This window comes from Rhagoletis pomonella, unplaced genomic scaffold, assembly GCF_013731165.1.
Source record: "Rhagoletis pomonella isolate Grant_MI unplaced genomic scaffold, Rhpom_1.0 Rhpom_scaffold_00002, whole genome shotgun sequence".
Classification (NCBI taxonomy): domain Eukaryota; kingdom Metazoa; phylum Arthropoda; class Insecta; order Diptera; family Tephritidae; genus Rhagoletis; species Rhagoletis pomonella.
The window spans coordinates 103,547,726-103,563,364 of record NW_023458556.1 but is presented as its reverse complement, the minus strand read 5'-3'; the positions used below and the strand labels follow the sequence as shown (position 1 = coordinate 103,563,364).

General features: G+C 40.2%; 1 protein-coding gene across 3 annotated transcripts in view; it reads right to left on the bottom strand.

Annotated features, from left to right (window-relative positions):
* Positions 1 to 14,333: 14,333 nt before the first annotated feature.
* Positions 14,334 to 15,639, bottom strand: part of LOC118734283 (E3 ubiquitin-protein ligase HUWE1) — a 132,071-nt gene continuing 130,765 nt past the window's right edge. For 2 of the 3 annotated variants that reach the window (XM_036463994.1, XM_036463995.1), the window contains 4 exons: positions 15,295 to 15,483; positions 14,901 to 15,222; positions 14,661 to 14,826; positions 14,334 to 14,546 (listed from right to left, as the gene is read on the bottom strand). In XM_036463994.1, the coding sequence (XP_036319887.1) occupies positions 14,352 to 14,546; positions 14,661 to 14,826; positions 14,901 to 15,222; positions 15,295 to 15,483 (872 nt within the window). In that variant the 3' untranslated portion in view covers positions 14,334 to 14,351. Of the gene's footprint in view, positions 14,547 to 14,660; positions 14,827 to 14,900; positions 15,223 to 15,287; positions 15,484 to 15,639 lie in introns of those variants that run through there. The other variant, XM_036463996.1, reaches the window with a different exon arrangement.

Genomic DNA, 15,639 nt, shown 5'->3' with positions numbered 1-15,639 from the left:
TTATTCGACATTTATTTAATAATAAATTTGCGTGGTGGACCGAAATGGAAGCTAACAGTAATACAAATTTGTTATAATAATAAATACAATTAAAAACGGGCTGTATAAAGAAAAAAACAGACAATTTTGATTTCACGTTAAATGAATTATTTGTTTATACGGTTCTAACCGATGTGAGAAATAAAAACCGATTTGAAAACAAATTCGAGTCAATACACTTTTCGATTTCAACGCGTATTGAAATTTTGTTTATGCATCTGTTTTGAATCACACCGAACTGAGTCACAGCGATTTATGTGTCGGTATAAACAAGGTAAATAAGACGATAAAAATATATTAATAAGGAAAATGCGAAAAAAGGTGATTTTTGCGGAAGTAGGTATTAGTGAATTTCAGCGCATTTAAAGTTTATGAGGCTTCGTTTACTTTTAGATCAGAATCGTCAAAATTGACAAATTCAAAGTAGCAGTACAAAAACATAGAAAAGAAGATTGCGCCCTGAACGTTCTGCTATCCCTTTTGGTTTCAGTTTGACAGCCAGCTGCTAAGATGATGTGGAAATTTACCACAATGAAGAAAAATATAACAATTAAGTGAAAAAATTTGATTTTTACAAATTTAGTGTTCAGCGGGAGATGTGGTTCCACTGCTCGCATATGTCGGTTTGTTGAAGATGCCGCCTACAGGGCCACGCTTCGATCGGGCGCAACGCGTGCTATGTGGGACCGCTGTAGGGATCTGAAGAGGGAAGCGAGACGTATTTGCCGCAATAAGAAGAGAGAGGCCGAAATACGTGAGTGCGAAGAGCTCGAAATGCTGGGCGACAGGACAAATGCCCGAAAATTTTGCCAGAGAGTTAGGCGACTTACGGAAGGTTTCAAGACCAGGGCGTACTCCTGTAAGAACAACACTGTCGACCTAGTTACCGATGCTCAGAACGTACTTACATTATGGAGGGAACACTCTTCCACCCTAATGAATGATAGCAGGATGGAAAGTTGTGGAGAAAAGGAACCTGAGCCCGCAGTCGATGATGACGGAGTCGATGTTCCACCGCCTGACTGTGACGAGGTACGAATAGCAATAACGCGGCTGAAAAACAACAAAGCTGCTGGAGCTGACAGCCTGCTGAGCTGTTGTTGTAGCGGCTACAACAACCCCGGCCAGATCGGTTGGTATCTCAGCCGTTGTCGTCAAGTTCCACTAACGGCAGCCCTAAGAAGCGTGCAGCCTCGATAGGGTCAGTCAACAGGGACAAAGGCGTTAGGGTTGTAGGGTTTTCCGGGCATACGAAGAGATGTTTCGAGTCGTGCGGCGTCCCTCCGCATGCCGGACAATCATTTGGCACATCTGTCTCCCGAGGCAGATGAAGCTCCGTCTCGTCAATATCCGGTGGTTGTGTGCCTAGAACGGCATTCACAGGTCTGGAGTCTACATAACTCGAGACTGACTCCCTGTGAATGCCGTTCAGGGCCTGTCGATATGCTGACGGGTCCAGAGGCTGCTTAATGAACCTCTGGACTTCGTCCGTTAGTTCGTAGAGATGCCTCCTGACGTGCCTGGGCGAGGGCTCTTCTGCAAGCAGCTGTCTATTTGGGTGGCCACGTCTGTGGCTCCCAACCAGAAACTGCTTGCAGAGCATTGTGTTATGCTCCTTAACTGGGAGCATTTTCGCCTCGTCGTGTAGGTGGTGTTCTGGCGACATCAGAAAGCATCCAGTCGCTGTCCTAAGTGCGGTGTTCTGTGTTGCCTGTAGCTTCATCCACTGCGTCCTACTAGTCCCCGGCGACCACACTGGTGCTGCGTAATTTACAAACGGCCGGCCTATTGCCTTGTATGTTGCCAGCAACGTTTCTTTGCCTTTGCCCCAAGTACAGCCGGTTAGCGACTTGAGGACCTTGTTGCGGCTCTGTACTTTATTGACAATAGCGGTTTTGTGCGCAGAGAAGGAGAGCAGACTGTCGAATGTTACTCCGAGTATTTTGGGATTATTCACCGTCGGAATTGGTGTGTCATCGACGTGAATTCCCAGCGGTAGCCTGACCTCCTTCGTCCAGGTGGTGAACAGGGTCGCGGAGGATTTCGTAGGGGAGAGGGCTAGGCACTTTGCAGTGAAGAAGCGAGAAAGCTCGGAGAGATACCCGTTTACTTTCGAACACAGGTCATCAATTCCATTCCCAGTCGCCATGATCGAGCAATCGTCGGCATAAGAGACAATCGAGACTCCCTCTGGTGGTTGAGGGAGCTTTGAAATGTAAAAGTTAAACAGTAGCGGGAAAGGAACCCCCCGTTTTATTTTTCTCGATTTGTCTCTAAACATTACCGACGAGTGTCGACCACTCAGATAATTTACCGACCACCGTTTGAGCCTCTGTGGGAGAGAGGAAGCCTCTATATCTTCTAGTAGCGTGGAATGGCAGACGGTGTCAAACGCCTTTGACAAGTCCAACGCTACTAGAATCGTTCTCTCACAGGGACGGTTACGGTTAAGGCCACGAGTTATCTGAGTGTTTATGGCGTTAAGTTCTGTTGTTGTACTGTGCACTTTACGGAAACCATGCTGATGCTTCGCTGGGGTCAAGTGGTTTGTGAAATACGGCAGCAGCAGGGCCTCGAGTGTCTTCGCTACCGGGGAAAGGAGTGTCATCGGCCGATAAGAATCTCCTTTGTTGGCAGGTTTCCCCGGTTTGAGCAGTGGGACCACTCTCCCCACCTTCCAGATGTCTGGGATGATGAGAGTGGCCATAGACAAATTGAGGACCTCCGTTAGGTACGCTACCCCCGCAGGACCCAAAATTTTCAGCATCAGCGTGCATATTCCGTCGGGACCCATGGCTTTGGAGGCTTTCGCGTTCCCGATGGCCACCTGAACTTGACCGCAAGTGAAAGCAAGGGGGGCACAGGTTGTTGGCAGCTTGTGCAGCCTTCTGGTCACTCGACGCTTGGCTTTGTCCACCGGAGGATGCAGTATGAACTGCCGGCTAAAATAGCTCACGCATCGCTCCGGGTCCGATGAAGCATGGTCGCCGAAAGAAATTTCGACTCTGTCGTCATGCTTCGTCGGATTGGACAGTGACCTCACGGTTGACCAAAGCTTACTCACACCAGAGGTGAAGTTACAGGTCTTCGTGTGCTCTTCCCACTTCTTCCGCTTATGTACGTTCACTAGTTGCCGAATCTCCGCGTTGAGATCCCTGATACGGGGATCTCCGGGAACGGCCTGACGAAGGCTGTCACGCTCATCGGCTAGAACAGCCGCTTCGGCAGGGAAGTTTGGACGTGGGTCCGTTATACATCCTGCCGGTATGAAGCGGTGAAGGTGAAGCTGCAACAGCAGTGACAGCCCTGCGGAACTTGCGTTTACCCAGATGGACGTCGGTTGGTGTGGGAAGTGCAGTGAAGGTGTTTTCAGTAAAAAGTTACCCATAATCCTGGTGGGTCGTCGTTTATTGTGCCGAATGTCGAATCGTCTATCTCCTCAGCCAAGTCTGTTCCCCTACGATCGTTTGACAGGCTTGAGTGCCAAAGATCGTGGTGCGCATTAAAGTCACCTACTACCATACGGTTTTCACCTCTGAGGAGCGCACCTATATCAGGGTGATATCCTGCCGGGCAGCAGGTGACAGGGGGTATGTATATGTTAAATATTTCGAGCTCGACATCGCCTGACCGGATAGCGATGCCCTGACATTCTAGGGTGGTATCCCTGCGGTCGATGTCTGCTTCGATAAGACGATACTGTACGGTGTGGTGCGTGATGAACGCTAAGCCACCACCATTATCTCGCTCGCGATCTCGACGGTGCACGTTGTACCCGGCGCAATTCAACAAAGTTGAATTGCTGTGCAACTTCGTCTCTTGGACCGCAGCTATCAATATACCATGCCGACACCAGAAGACGGTTATCTCCTCAATCTTGCTCTGTAGCCCGTTGCAGTTAAATTGAAGGAGCTTCATGTGGTTCGGGAGACGTGTCGTGATGTGGGGAGTAAGGGATGTGTGTGTTCTTATCGCCGTTGGCTGTGTGCGCTGCTGTGATGGTTGCCGCCCTGTGGTGGTGGTGGGCGGCGTCGCAATTGACGGTTGCGACCGTGCAGCGCAGCACGGCCCCTCGAAGTTCCTCGTCCAATCTCGCGTGGTGCGCAGACCTGAACATGCCCTAAAGTGGCACCAGCCAAGGCAGGTGTTGCACTTGACTGATGTCACATTACGGAATATCCTGGTCTGACATACCGTGCAGATTGTAGGAGGAACCAGGAGTTGCTGACGGCGGCGTGTGGGTGGTGGTGCGGTTGAATGTGGTCTGTGGTCTGTCGTGGTTGTGTGGTCTATTGTGTTGTTGTGTTGTGGTGCTGTGGTGTTAGTATGGAGCTGCTCAGGAGGACTTATATTTGCCGTGGAGGCTGCTCTATTTGAGCAGCAGAGGGCCACGAGCGACGTGGTCCACTGCCGGTGTGTCCGTAGTCCTGAGCAGACTCTGAGGTGACTCCACCCTTATCAAGCATTACACTTGACTGAGGTGGAGTTGTGGTGTAGTCGTCTCTGGCATACACAGCAGGTATAGGTTTCTGGCCCTGCGTTTGACTCGATGCCAGCCCTGAGCAGAAGAATACGTAGCAAATGTAGCCCTATGGACGAACAGCTTCTGAGACACTTCGCCGACCTAAACGGGGTTAGATCGCCGAAACAACAGCCCTTGGTCGGGTAAAACCCGAGTCATTCCGATACGTAGAACCGGCTGTCGTGGGAATGAGCCTGCTGAGCTATTCAAGTACGGTGGCGAGGAGTTGCATCAACTCCTATGCAGAATATGGTCAGATGAACGCATGCCCGACGACTGGAATTTAAGTGTGCTCTGCCCAATCCACAACAAACGCGACCCCGCCATTCGCGCCAACTACCGTGGGATCAGCCTTCTAAGCATTGAGTATAAGGTCTTATCGAGTGTATTGTGCGAAAGACTGAAGCCCACCGCCAACGAACTGATTGAACCTTATCAGTGTGGCTTCAGACCTAGCAAATCCACCATAGACCAGGTATTTACAATACGTCAAATCTTGGAAAAGACCCTCGAGAAAAGGATCGACACTCACTACCTATTTGTCGACTTTAAAGCCGCTTTCGACAGCACTCAAAGGAGTTGCCTATACGCCGCTATGCCTGAATTTGGCATCCCCGCCAAACTGATACGGCTGTGTAAAATGATATAATAGTAATATTTTTATGAATGTAGTTATAAAAGTTAACAGAGGAAACGCCGGAAAACAATGTATTGGCAACGACATAAAATCTATGACAATTTAGATGTCAACAGAATAATAACTACGATAAAAAAGTGCGAGAAGTGTGCGAAGGAGATGAAATCTTTTCAATTTCAGCAAAAAAAGCTTTAAATGCCATTGTAAAACGGTCAACAAATTTCTTATAAAATATTTTGATTTTTGCTGGGTGTAATTGAAACTCAAGGTACATAAATACGGGTAGAAGCCATTTTGACGTTGCTCTCATGAGAAACAAACCTTTAAACTTCAACTTGTTTTCCTTTTATTTCCTATATTTTGTTACACTTTGAATGTCATGCCGTGTTTTTTTTTTTAATGTTCGTTAATAACAAATTTTAATTAACATTTGAATTTTTGTAATGTTGTGCGGTTTATACTTAGTGTATGTGTTAAAAATGCAACACCTGAAGCGTTGTTTTTTATCTGGTGTTAAATATAATGCAGATACCACTAATTTTTTTTAACGTGCCTTAATGTCCTTCGCGTAAATAGCGTTGTGAAAGCAGCTGTGGGGCAGAACTGCAGCGAAATGCCTTGCTGTGTGTTAAACATTTTAAATCAGCAGATTTCATACATGCACCGGGAGGTACAGGAAAGGCACGTTTGAAGCCAAGTGCTGTTCCTATGACCCTTAAGCAGAATATACACAAGCAGACATGTCTGTACTACACATCAAGTATGACGTACCGTCGCATCGTGGATAGGCGGGTGTGCATACCAAATTCTAGGTCTGCAGACATGTATAAAGAAAATTGAAATTTTTGAATTTTCTTGCTCGTTGTTGCGACAGGTATGAACGTTTATAGTACACAATGCAGACAGAACTTCATATTTGTATAGAAAAGTACAATCCCAGCAAACATTTGGAGTCACGAATAAGTCAATTTTATTTTTTAAACTGATTCACATTATATCTTTACAGAAGACTATAAGGATTAATCATTAAAATAATAAATTTTAATAGTTTAATTTTTTTATTAATACCTCGAATTACAACTTTTTATATCATTTTATAAAAAAAAATATTAGTCACGACTTTTTCCATTTTATTGACGTTGCTTGTTACGACTTTTTCCATTTCAGGTGACGATATGTATAATAAAGATACTAACACATACTTCCATATACATATGTATGACAGACACTTTCGGAAACTTTCGTTTACATGGTGTGCGCGGTGGGAGGAGCGGGAGAGGCACGGCTGCTCTTATACCCCGCTGTTTACAAAAATGCAACTCCCGGCGGCCTTACAAAAATGGAAGAAATCTAAATTTTCGCTTGGTTTGAGTAAATGAAGGCACTGACTTGAGCCTTTCCGTGTTGCCGGAGAAGAGAGGGCCCGCCCACGGTATATACCATGATACAAAAAAGAAGGTAGTTTCAATAAACAACTTTTGACGGATAATAAAATTTTTTGAAGTTTCATAAATTGTGAGTATTATCATCGGCCTTGCCACTTTGATAATATTAAAACAATAAATCGGAGTATTTTCCTTCCCATATTTATACCAATGTAATAATATTTCAAATCAAAAACCATTATCAGTGCTTGGTACTTTTTTTACTTACGTAGCTCGCACTATTTTTTATTCAAAATATATAAAATATAGACTACTAAAGAAGACTTATAATAAAAACCACGCGCGCATTATGCTGTTATTTTTTCGTTTTCTTATTTTGAATGCAATCATGCGATCTAAAAATCTAATTGTTAAGAATGTTCTTCCCAAATAAAACCTTTTTATATTTTGGTTTAAATTTACTTTTAATTTTCTCATCAGATTTTGCAACAAATTAGCTTTCACAAATTTTGAACTTAAAGTTTCTAATGTATGCAAAAAACCTGAAGTCGGCTTAAACAGACCGCCCTCCAATAAACAATTAACATATCGTGGTATAAAGTACAAAACCGCGTATCAACAAAATGCAAAACTTCGTATGTAAAGTTGCATAAATTATTTCCTAGAGAGTAAAAACACTCATATTTCAAAATTATTCTCTTTTTTATAAATCAATCGCATTTCTTGCTAGCATATTTCTGGACGGATGGATAAGGCTTGAGCCAAGAGCTTATGTGAGAAAATCCAAAGTTTGCCAAAAAATGTCAGTTACGCGGTTTTGCAGAACGACGATACGCGGTTTTGTACTTTAATACTACGTTCAAATTGACGAGCTAAACATGTTAAATGGGCTTGAACCAGTTAAATGAACAAAACATGTTCATAAACAATTTAAATCGCATGCAATTGTTGTTGGAAAATTTAACCGGTTAAATCTTTAACTCGTTTGAAAACCAGTTCAGCGCAGAGTTGTATCAGAAAGCTTTCTGCTCCGGCCAATCAGAAAGACCCAAAAGCTTTCATTTGACACGCCAACGTTCAAAAAATTTATATTCAGAAAATTATTAAAAATTATCAAAAAATATCAAAATTGTATACATGTCTGCCTGCCTAAAAAGAGGCCCAGGCGGTAATTAGTTATTTCCCATGAGGTCTCATCGTACGCAGAGATAAATAGTGCATACGAACTAAACATTTTGAAGTCTCTAAGTTATCCGTATGCGTTAATATCATGAAGCAGACATTCGCACAAAACAAATTGAAACACAAAGACTTGATTTTAAATATTTTTTTCGAAATTTTCTTGGTAATCAAACAACCGTCAAAGTTAACTCCAAATGTTCAATGTGGACGATTGTGTTTTCCAAAAAGCTCTTTTTCATTTAACAAGTTAAACGCGGCCAATTTGAACATAGTATAAACGACGATATGTAAGTATAATTTTGATCACTTTCCTCATGCGTTCTGAACCCTAGTCATCAACCCCATTTTCGAAATTATGTAGGCGGTATAATTTTAAAGTCCATCATATTCCACATCTTTGAATGTACTGATAAAATCTTCTGCTTTCAAAAAAATATTTTTTCTAGTGATCAGGTAGCATGAATTTGATGAAATGTCATAATTTTATTAAATGTCAAATGGTTAACAACAACAACGAATGTCATTAAATGGAACTACCTTCTTTTTTGTATCATGGTATATACCATTTCTAGTGCATAAAGGTAAAGGCGCCGGTGGCCTTTTTTTTAAGTTCCTTTTGCGGAGGCGGTCCTCGGCCGCGCTTAGGGATTAAACCCTTACTAAGTAGAATTCTCCTTTCTGTGTTGCCGGAGGAGAGGGGCGGTGGTTGTAAAGAAAGGCCCGAAACTTTTGGAAATTGTTTATTTAAAAAAAAACGGTATTAGTATATTCACCAAAAAACCTACAAATTTGACTCTATAACGAAACGTATGTGAGGGCAAGAAGAGTCCAGTATGAATGATTTGTGCCTATAAATACTTGCTGGGAAGACGTAGATCCGTATGCCGTTATGTTTGAACAACGTGTCGCATAGGTGTATACTGAACTGACAAGCGACCAAGTATGCATACAAGTCTGATTGTGTATATTCTGCTTTATGCCGGAAAGTCCCTCCAACAACACTGCAACTTATAAATCAAAAACAGAAAACAACATACAAATTAACCAATTTTAACTATAGAAAATAAATAAATAAAAATAAACTTCAAATTTACTCAAAAACATCAACCAGTGAAATGTAATTTTTTATTTTTTATTACACACGCCCATTTTTCTTTTTACTCTCCCGAAAACTTTGACTTTTGTAGGTTTGACGTCAAACTGGATTCTACCTTGTTTTTTTGTACCTTGATTGAAACTCAGTCAAATGAGTATTAAGGAAAAGAAAAATTTTAAAATAAAAAACAGAAAAAAGAGATGGGTGCACAAAAAGTTAAGTTAAATGTTATACCCAAATTCTTAAAAAAAACAAATCGATTTTTTTTAAATGTCGCTGTATAGAGCTCTTTAAATCTATTTTATTTTTTATGCATAAGGCCATAAGCATCTACCGTTTTTATAAATAAATCTTATAGCAAGATGCTATATATTTACGTATACACTTTTTGACTGGCGAAATATGTAATTTTTTCAACTTAATAAAAAAGTGTATTTAACCACATTAAAATTTTGTTTAATATCTTACAAACTTTTAAAATTTAAGTAAGAAAATGTTAAAAAAATTAGAATTAAATCGGATTTGTGACACCAAATTTCGAATCGAATAATCGAATGGTCGAATAATAATCGAATTTCGGAAAAAATCGAATTTCAACCCCCCACTACCTATCCCTAATCCCTTCCGCACATTGAAACTTCCTGTCTGTTATGCGAAAATTTTACCGGTGGTGCCTATTTACAATCGCGGTCAAAAATTGATGAATGGTGTTTCGTTTTTAACCGACATTCAAAAAAGGAGGAGGTTATCAGTTCGTCGGAATATGTTTTTTTTTGTTTTTTTTTTTTTATGTATGTTACCGCATAACTTTGGACCACGTGAACCGATTTCGAAAGGTAGTGTCTCAGACGTGGTCCCATACTAATCTGGTTTAGATCCGATATATATATATATTTTTTATAGGAGAATTGAAGTCGGTTTTTTTTGCTAAAAATTACTTGTTATAAAAAAAATATCAAAAAAAACATTAACAAGTAAAAAAGTCTAAGTTCGGGCGGAGCCGAACATTAGATACCCGGAGCAAGTAACAAATATAGTTTTTTTCACCTTTCCGAAAACTACCGCTACTTGAGAAGCAGGGGTGGATTTATCCCTATTTCAACATCTTCGATAAACCTATGTAGTTATATGTGGGCGGTATCACGCCCATTTTCCAAAATTCCATAATAATGATACCTCTTTGCAAGGGATCGTTGTTACTATCAATTCTGTGTAAATTAGCCTCCTTAAATTTCGAAATATCGAAGTTTTAATTAACCGTTATATAAAAAGTGGGCGTAATTTTAATCCGATTTCAATAATTTTCAGGGTTTTGCTTTTATGTTGCAAGCACAATAATCGTACCGAGTTTGGTACATATTGGCCGAACGGTTACAGAGGTACATAAGTGGGCGGTGCCACGCCCATTTTCCAAAATTTTATCACAAACGTATTTTGAGCTAAAGAATTGTTGCAAACATTAATGTTGAATAAATTAGCTTCGGTATTTACTGATTTATCGCAGATTTCGTATTTCTCTAAATTACCGTTATATGGGATGTAGGCGTGGTTATTGTCAGATTTTAAAAATTTTCAGCCATTTGGTATGCTGTACCAAGACCAACAACCGTGCCAAGTTTGGGAGAAATTGGTGGCGCGGTTCCCAAGATATACACGTGTAATCATAAGTGGGCCCATTTTCCAAAAATTTATATGTGACGTGGTCTACGGAAAGGGGGCTTAGGTGTCAAAAAATCAATTTTCACTTTTTGGTTGATTCGGATGGAAGATGAGATGCTTTTTCACGTGGTGAAAAGCAGAAAATCCTAACTTGCTTAGAAGTGTACTAAAAATGTAGAGAAAGAAGAGTAAAAATACGACAAAATATAATTTATTGGTAATGAACAAAATACATTGAATTATAAGCTATAAAGACATGATTATACACTAGAAAAACGTATTATGGGCCAAAAATAATAATGCTGAGTAGTTTATGTATTTTTCTTTGTTGTCGTTTTCCTTGAGATCTTTTTACGTGTTGATCCTGAGGAAGATGGACCTGGTTCCTCGTCTGGTTTGAGAAAATCTTCACTAGTTTTTGCCTTCCGTTTCTTCGATGGCAAATCTTTCGGCAATGGAGCCACAATATCTACTTTAGATATGTCCGAAACTAAGCTGCGAAGATTGTGATAGATGTACCACTGACGTTCCAAAGATAAACCGGCTGGTTGTATAACTTTCGGCATTTCAGGATCGATAGGTTTTAACAGAAGCTTAAAGGACTGCACTTCTTCACTGTCTGCGAATTTCTTTGTTTTTACACAATCTGTAGAGATTATGAAATGATGGAATTGCGTTATTCCAACAAGTGACTTGTACAGTGGTTTAAAATAGCTGTCCCATTCATACCAGACGACTTTTTCAGCCGATACAGCTTTATTATAACCCCCAGGTGATGATACGGTGAAGTAACGATCAGGCGCGAACTTAGTGTGCCCGGTAAGTAGAAAATTGAATAAAATAGTTTTGTTAAGACCCCGAGCCAAACACCATTGCAGATATGATAGTACAGTGTTATTCTTATTCTGCCCAACACAATTGTCACAGAAAAGAACGAGTGTTTCAATGTCTTTATAGTAGGTTTTCAGGTGATAATGCAGGATGCTCACAACACAGTTAGGTCCTTTACCAACGTCATCTTTTTCGTCTATCATGTAATTGTACTGTAAAAAAAAAAAATATAAGTAAGATCCTGTAAAGGCGAGCAATTTGAGTTCCTATGATTCAGTTTGAAATTCTAACCTGAACTTTTTGTTTTTCGTCTGTAATTCCGAAGACTCCGCACTTCTTGGTTGCTTTGAAGTATGCTGTACCAGGTTGTTGTGGACTGACAGGGTAGTGAACGGTTTGGGCAAAATCAAATGACAGAACGACTGCTGTAGGGTCAGTATTTCTACACCAACTTTGATAATATTCTCGTTGATTTCGGGCTCGGTGGAGGTGATCAAGAAATTGATTAAGCTTCTGTGCGCGTTCAATGTCAGTAACACCTTTGGCTTGCGCAATCGATATTGTGTTTCCTATTAAAAGAAAAAATACTGAATTTAATCTCAACGTTTGATACAACTATAAAATGAGAAAATAATGAGCTACTTACCACGGCAGACATCGCAGAGATCATCCGCTGGTTTCATAACTATAACATGGGGTATGTATTTGGACCATATCCGTCGAAAACTGCAATTACTCATCTTCAATTCGTCATCACTGAGTGAAGAAATGTATTTTCGATAAATTGAGGACTTCGTCTCGCTGGATGGCAGTTTCATTATCCGAAAATCCTTAAATTTTGGGAGTCGTCCGGGCAGTGGAAGAGCCATTAAATCGGCTATAGACTCGATGAATTTAACAGCTTTTTCGATGTCAGCCGGTTTAAATGACTTTGGATGTGTACTCGGTTTATTTGCCACTCCGTGTTGGCGCACTGTTACACCCTGTGCGTGAAAATTACGTACTAAATTTTCGTAACGCTTCGTCGTACAGGCATGTATAAAAAAGAAAAACGAACGACAAACAGGTACTCTGTAGAAGGTAAATTGAATTCTATGCCTCATAACTTCTGTATCCTGTCTCTGTCCATATTTCTTCCGCCCAGCAAGCTTTGCGTATACACTTTCTAGCTTTTCATTACTCACAATTCCAGCTTCGATGTGACTTAGTATCACTAAATCAAGTTCATTTTTCGACATCTCTAAACAATTGTTCCGCGTACTCTCGATCATTTCCCGTGGTATCAGTGTATGGCATTCATTATTACAACAATCTTTTGACAGAAATTTTGTTACCAGCTCCTCCTCCTTTACATCAACAACATACAGGTCCATCTTAACAAAAGTTTGTTCGGTATCATCTTCTGCCTGAGATACACATACTTCGCCTTCATCATCATCGCTCTCTTCATAGTTTTCATCATCGTTTTCATCATCCTTTTCATGGAAATATTGTCCGTATACGGCACTGAACTCCTCATCAACACTCATGTTTCATTTCATGCGAAATGCGAAGACGATAATCAACAGAAACAGTAAACGTCACTTCTGCAGTGTTACTTTTTTAAATTTCCACACTAGCAACTTACACGATGAACTATAATAATATTCCGACCAACAACAACACTTACTGGACGTCCGGCGCGGAGAACAATTAACGAGATAATGAGAAACTGACGAAACGAGTTGCTTACTTTTAACAGCTTTTTCACAGAAAACTAGTTTTCGCACGTAAGCTCCCTTTTCGTAGACCAGGTCACATATATTCTTATTTTTCGCATAAAAATGATTGTAAATGTCAATTTTGAGTGAACAATCTTCAGTAGTTACTAAAATATCGCAGTTTTCGTATTTCTGAAAACTACCGTTATAAGGGAGGTAGGCGTGGTTATTGTCCGATTTTTCCCAATTTCATTACCATCCGTCCTACACCGAAAAGAAGTATACATACCAAGTTTCGTTAAGATATCTCAATTTTTTACTGTGCACAGACGGATGGACGGACGGACGGACAGACAGTCACCGCTTAATCGATTTCTCTTTTCATTCTGATCATTTAGGTATACATTTGTCTATATCTATCTCGATTCGTTTTGCCTGTTACAAACAACCGTTATGTGAACAAAGTTATAATACCCTTGTGCACAAGTGCGCTCGGGTATAAAAAAATCGTTGCCGCTACTCCCCGCTGCCACTACTACACGTACACGACTCAGGAATAACCTGGCATTATGTGAACCTCGAGTTTTAAAACAATTCTTTGATGATATTCGTGGGTTATAATGACAATTGTTAGATATGAATGGTAATCATTTCTGCATAATTAACTCAAAAACTTGTTCACGACATTTTCGCAGTAATGGCCTGTATGCAGCTCTCAAGAAAAGTAAAAACTCCATATAAAATATCGTACAAGAAATGGGGAAGAAATTTTCTTGAGTCAAATTTTCTTAAGGCAGTACGCAGTTCTTCAGGAATTTGCTACGCTTTCTACTACGGTTTTCACAATTTTTGTGAAAAAAGAGCACAAGGCAACCCAGGTTTGCAACAGAAATATATGCCCGTTCCATTATTTCTTGAGGAAAGAGTGAGGCAACAGGCTGTGAAGTATCAAAAATGTCAAAATTCCTTGGACCCACACACGAAATAATGGCAATTTTTTCTTGACCGTTTTCTTGAGAGCTGCATACAGGGCATAAGGGGTGACATGTAGAAAAAAGACTTTGCCGTACCGTTTGAAGCAATATAACAAAATATTGCTTCGGAGCTTTTGAGTTAACTCACTTGTGACGAACGTGTGCGACTTGCACAGGCGGGCGGGGCAGTTCCAATAGACTTAATCCATTTTTCTATTCTCTTTAGTTAAAAATATATGTACAATGATTCCGTTAGGCTGTTACAAATACCAGCTTATTCGTTTGTAAATATACATATAAATGAATGGGAATTCATTACTATGCGCTTACCAAGTATGTGCACATGGTAATCTGTCCGTTGATCGATCATCACGATGTATTTGGAACCTCTGAATTCCGTTCATACCCTCTAGAGAACCGAAACCCTGCAGAGGTACTTTTGACGTTCCAGTAACAAATTGCAAGAACTTGGCTCGATCGGCTTGGTCAAAACTGCGCAAAGCCCTCCAAAACCATTGTATCTGCAAGTAAATATGTATACAGAAATTAATAGATGATGATATTCTCACAACAGAGCAAACTTAAGGAAGAGTGCAGAAACGTGATCTCCATTTTCTTTTCTTTTTTATTCTTACCTGCAATGATTTCGAAGTATATTTATGGTATTCTGTGTTTGCTCTGAGATCTTCAATGTCGATATCGGGCAAGCCAGATATTAGTAGCTCCAGCTCCTGCTCGTTGAATATTGAAATTAGATGTTTCGGTATAATATCATAAAAGCCTTCAAGGAACGCATCTAATCTGCAAAATTAATGGAATAATTTATATAGATAAACCGTGCATGTACATTTGTAGATGAACTCATTGATAACTACTGTTGACGAATTGATCCGCTCATTTTAAGTTGGCAAACTAACTGGACATAGTCGAATTTATTTTCTTCAGTTACAGCAATATTACGGCCATTCGGAATAAGGTCCCGCACCTGAGTAACTCCAAACTCCTGTATTTCAGTAGAAAATGTGAGCTCATAACCTAAAGTCGATATATCGTTCTTCATAAGATAATCTAATCCTTTATAAAATTCATAATCTTGTGACTCCATGTCTGTGTATTTAACTTGCTTTCCGAGGATGTGTTTATAAAATGACCGCGTAAAATAACACTCGAGTAATTTGTTGTCATGTATTGCCTTCGCTGTAATAAAATAGCAAAAATATGCACATACATATTAAAACTCAGTATCAAACATTTCAATTTACTTTGTACCTATTACGCGTCCAACAAACTTGAAGTAGCTCAGATGATTGGGATTCGCATGACTCGACGGATTTATCATATAAGTAACTCTATCGCCCGGTGAAACGCAAAACAAAGCGTACATGGGATTGAAAATCTCTCTTGAGATAATCACGTACCACTCTCTTAGCAGACCACCTGCATCTTGGCCTTCTTCATCTACGATTTCAATAGAAAAATAAAAAATTTAAAAATTTAAAAATTTAATTATAATTAATTAATTAATTAATCCCAACGGCTTTTTACCCTCCATTCCCGCCCAACCGACACGAGGGGCGCAGCCCGGATGACGTACGGACCCGTTTTTTTTTTTTT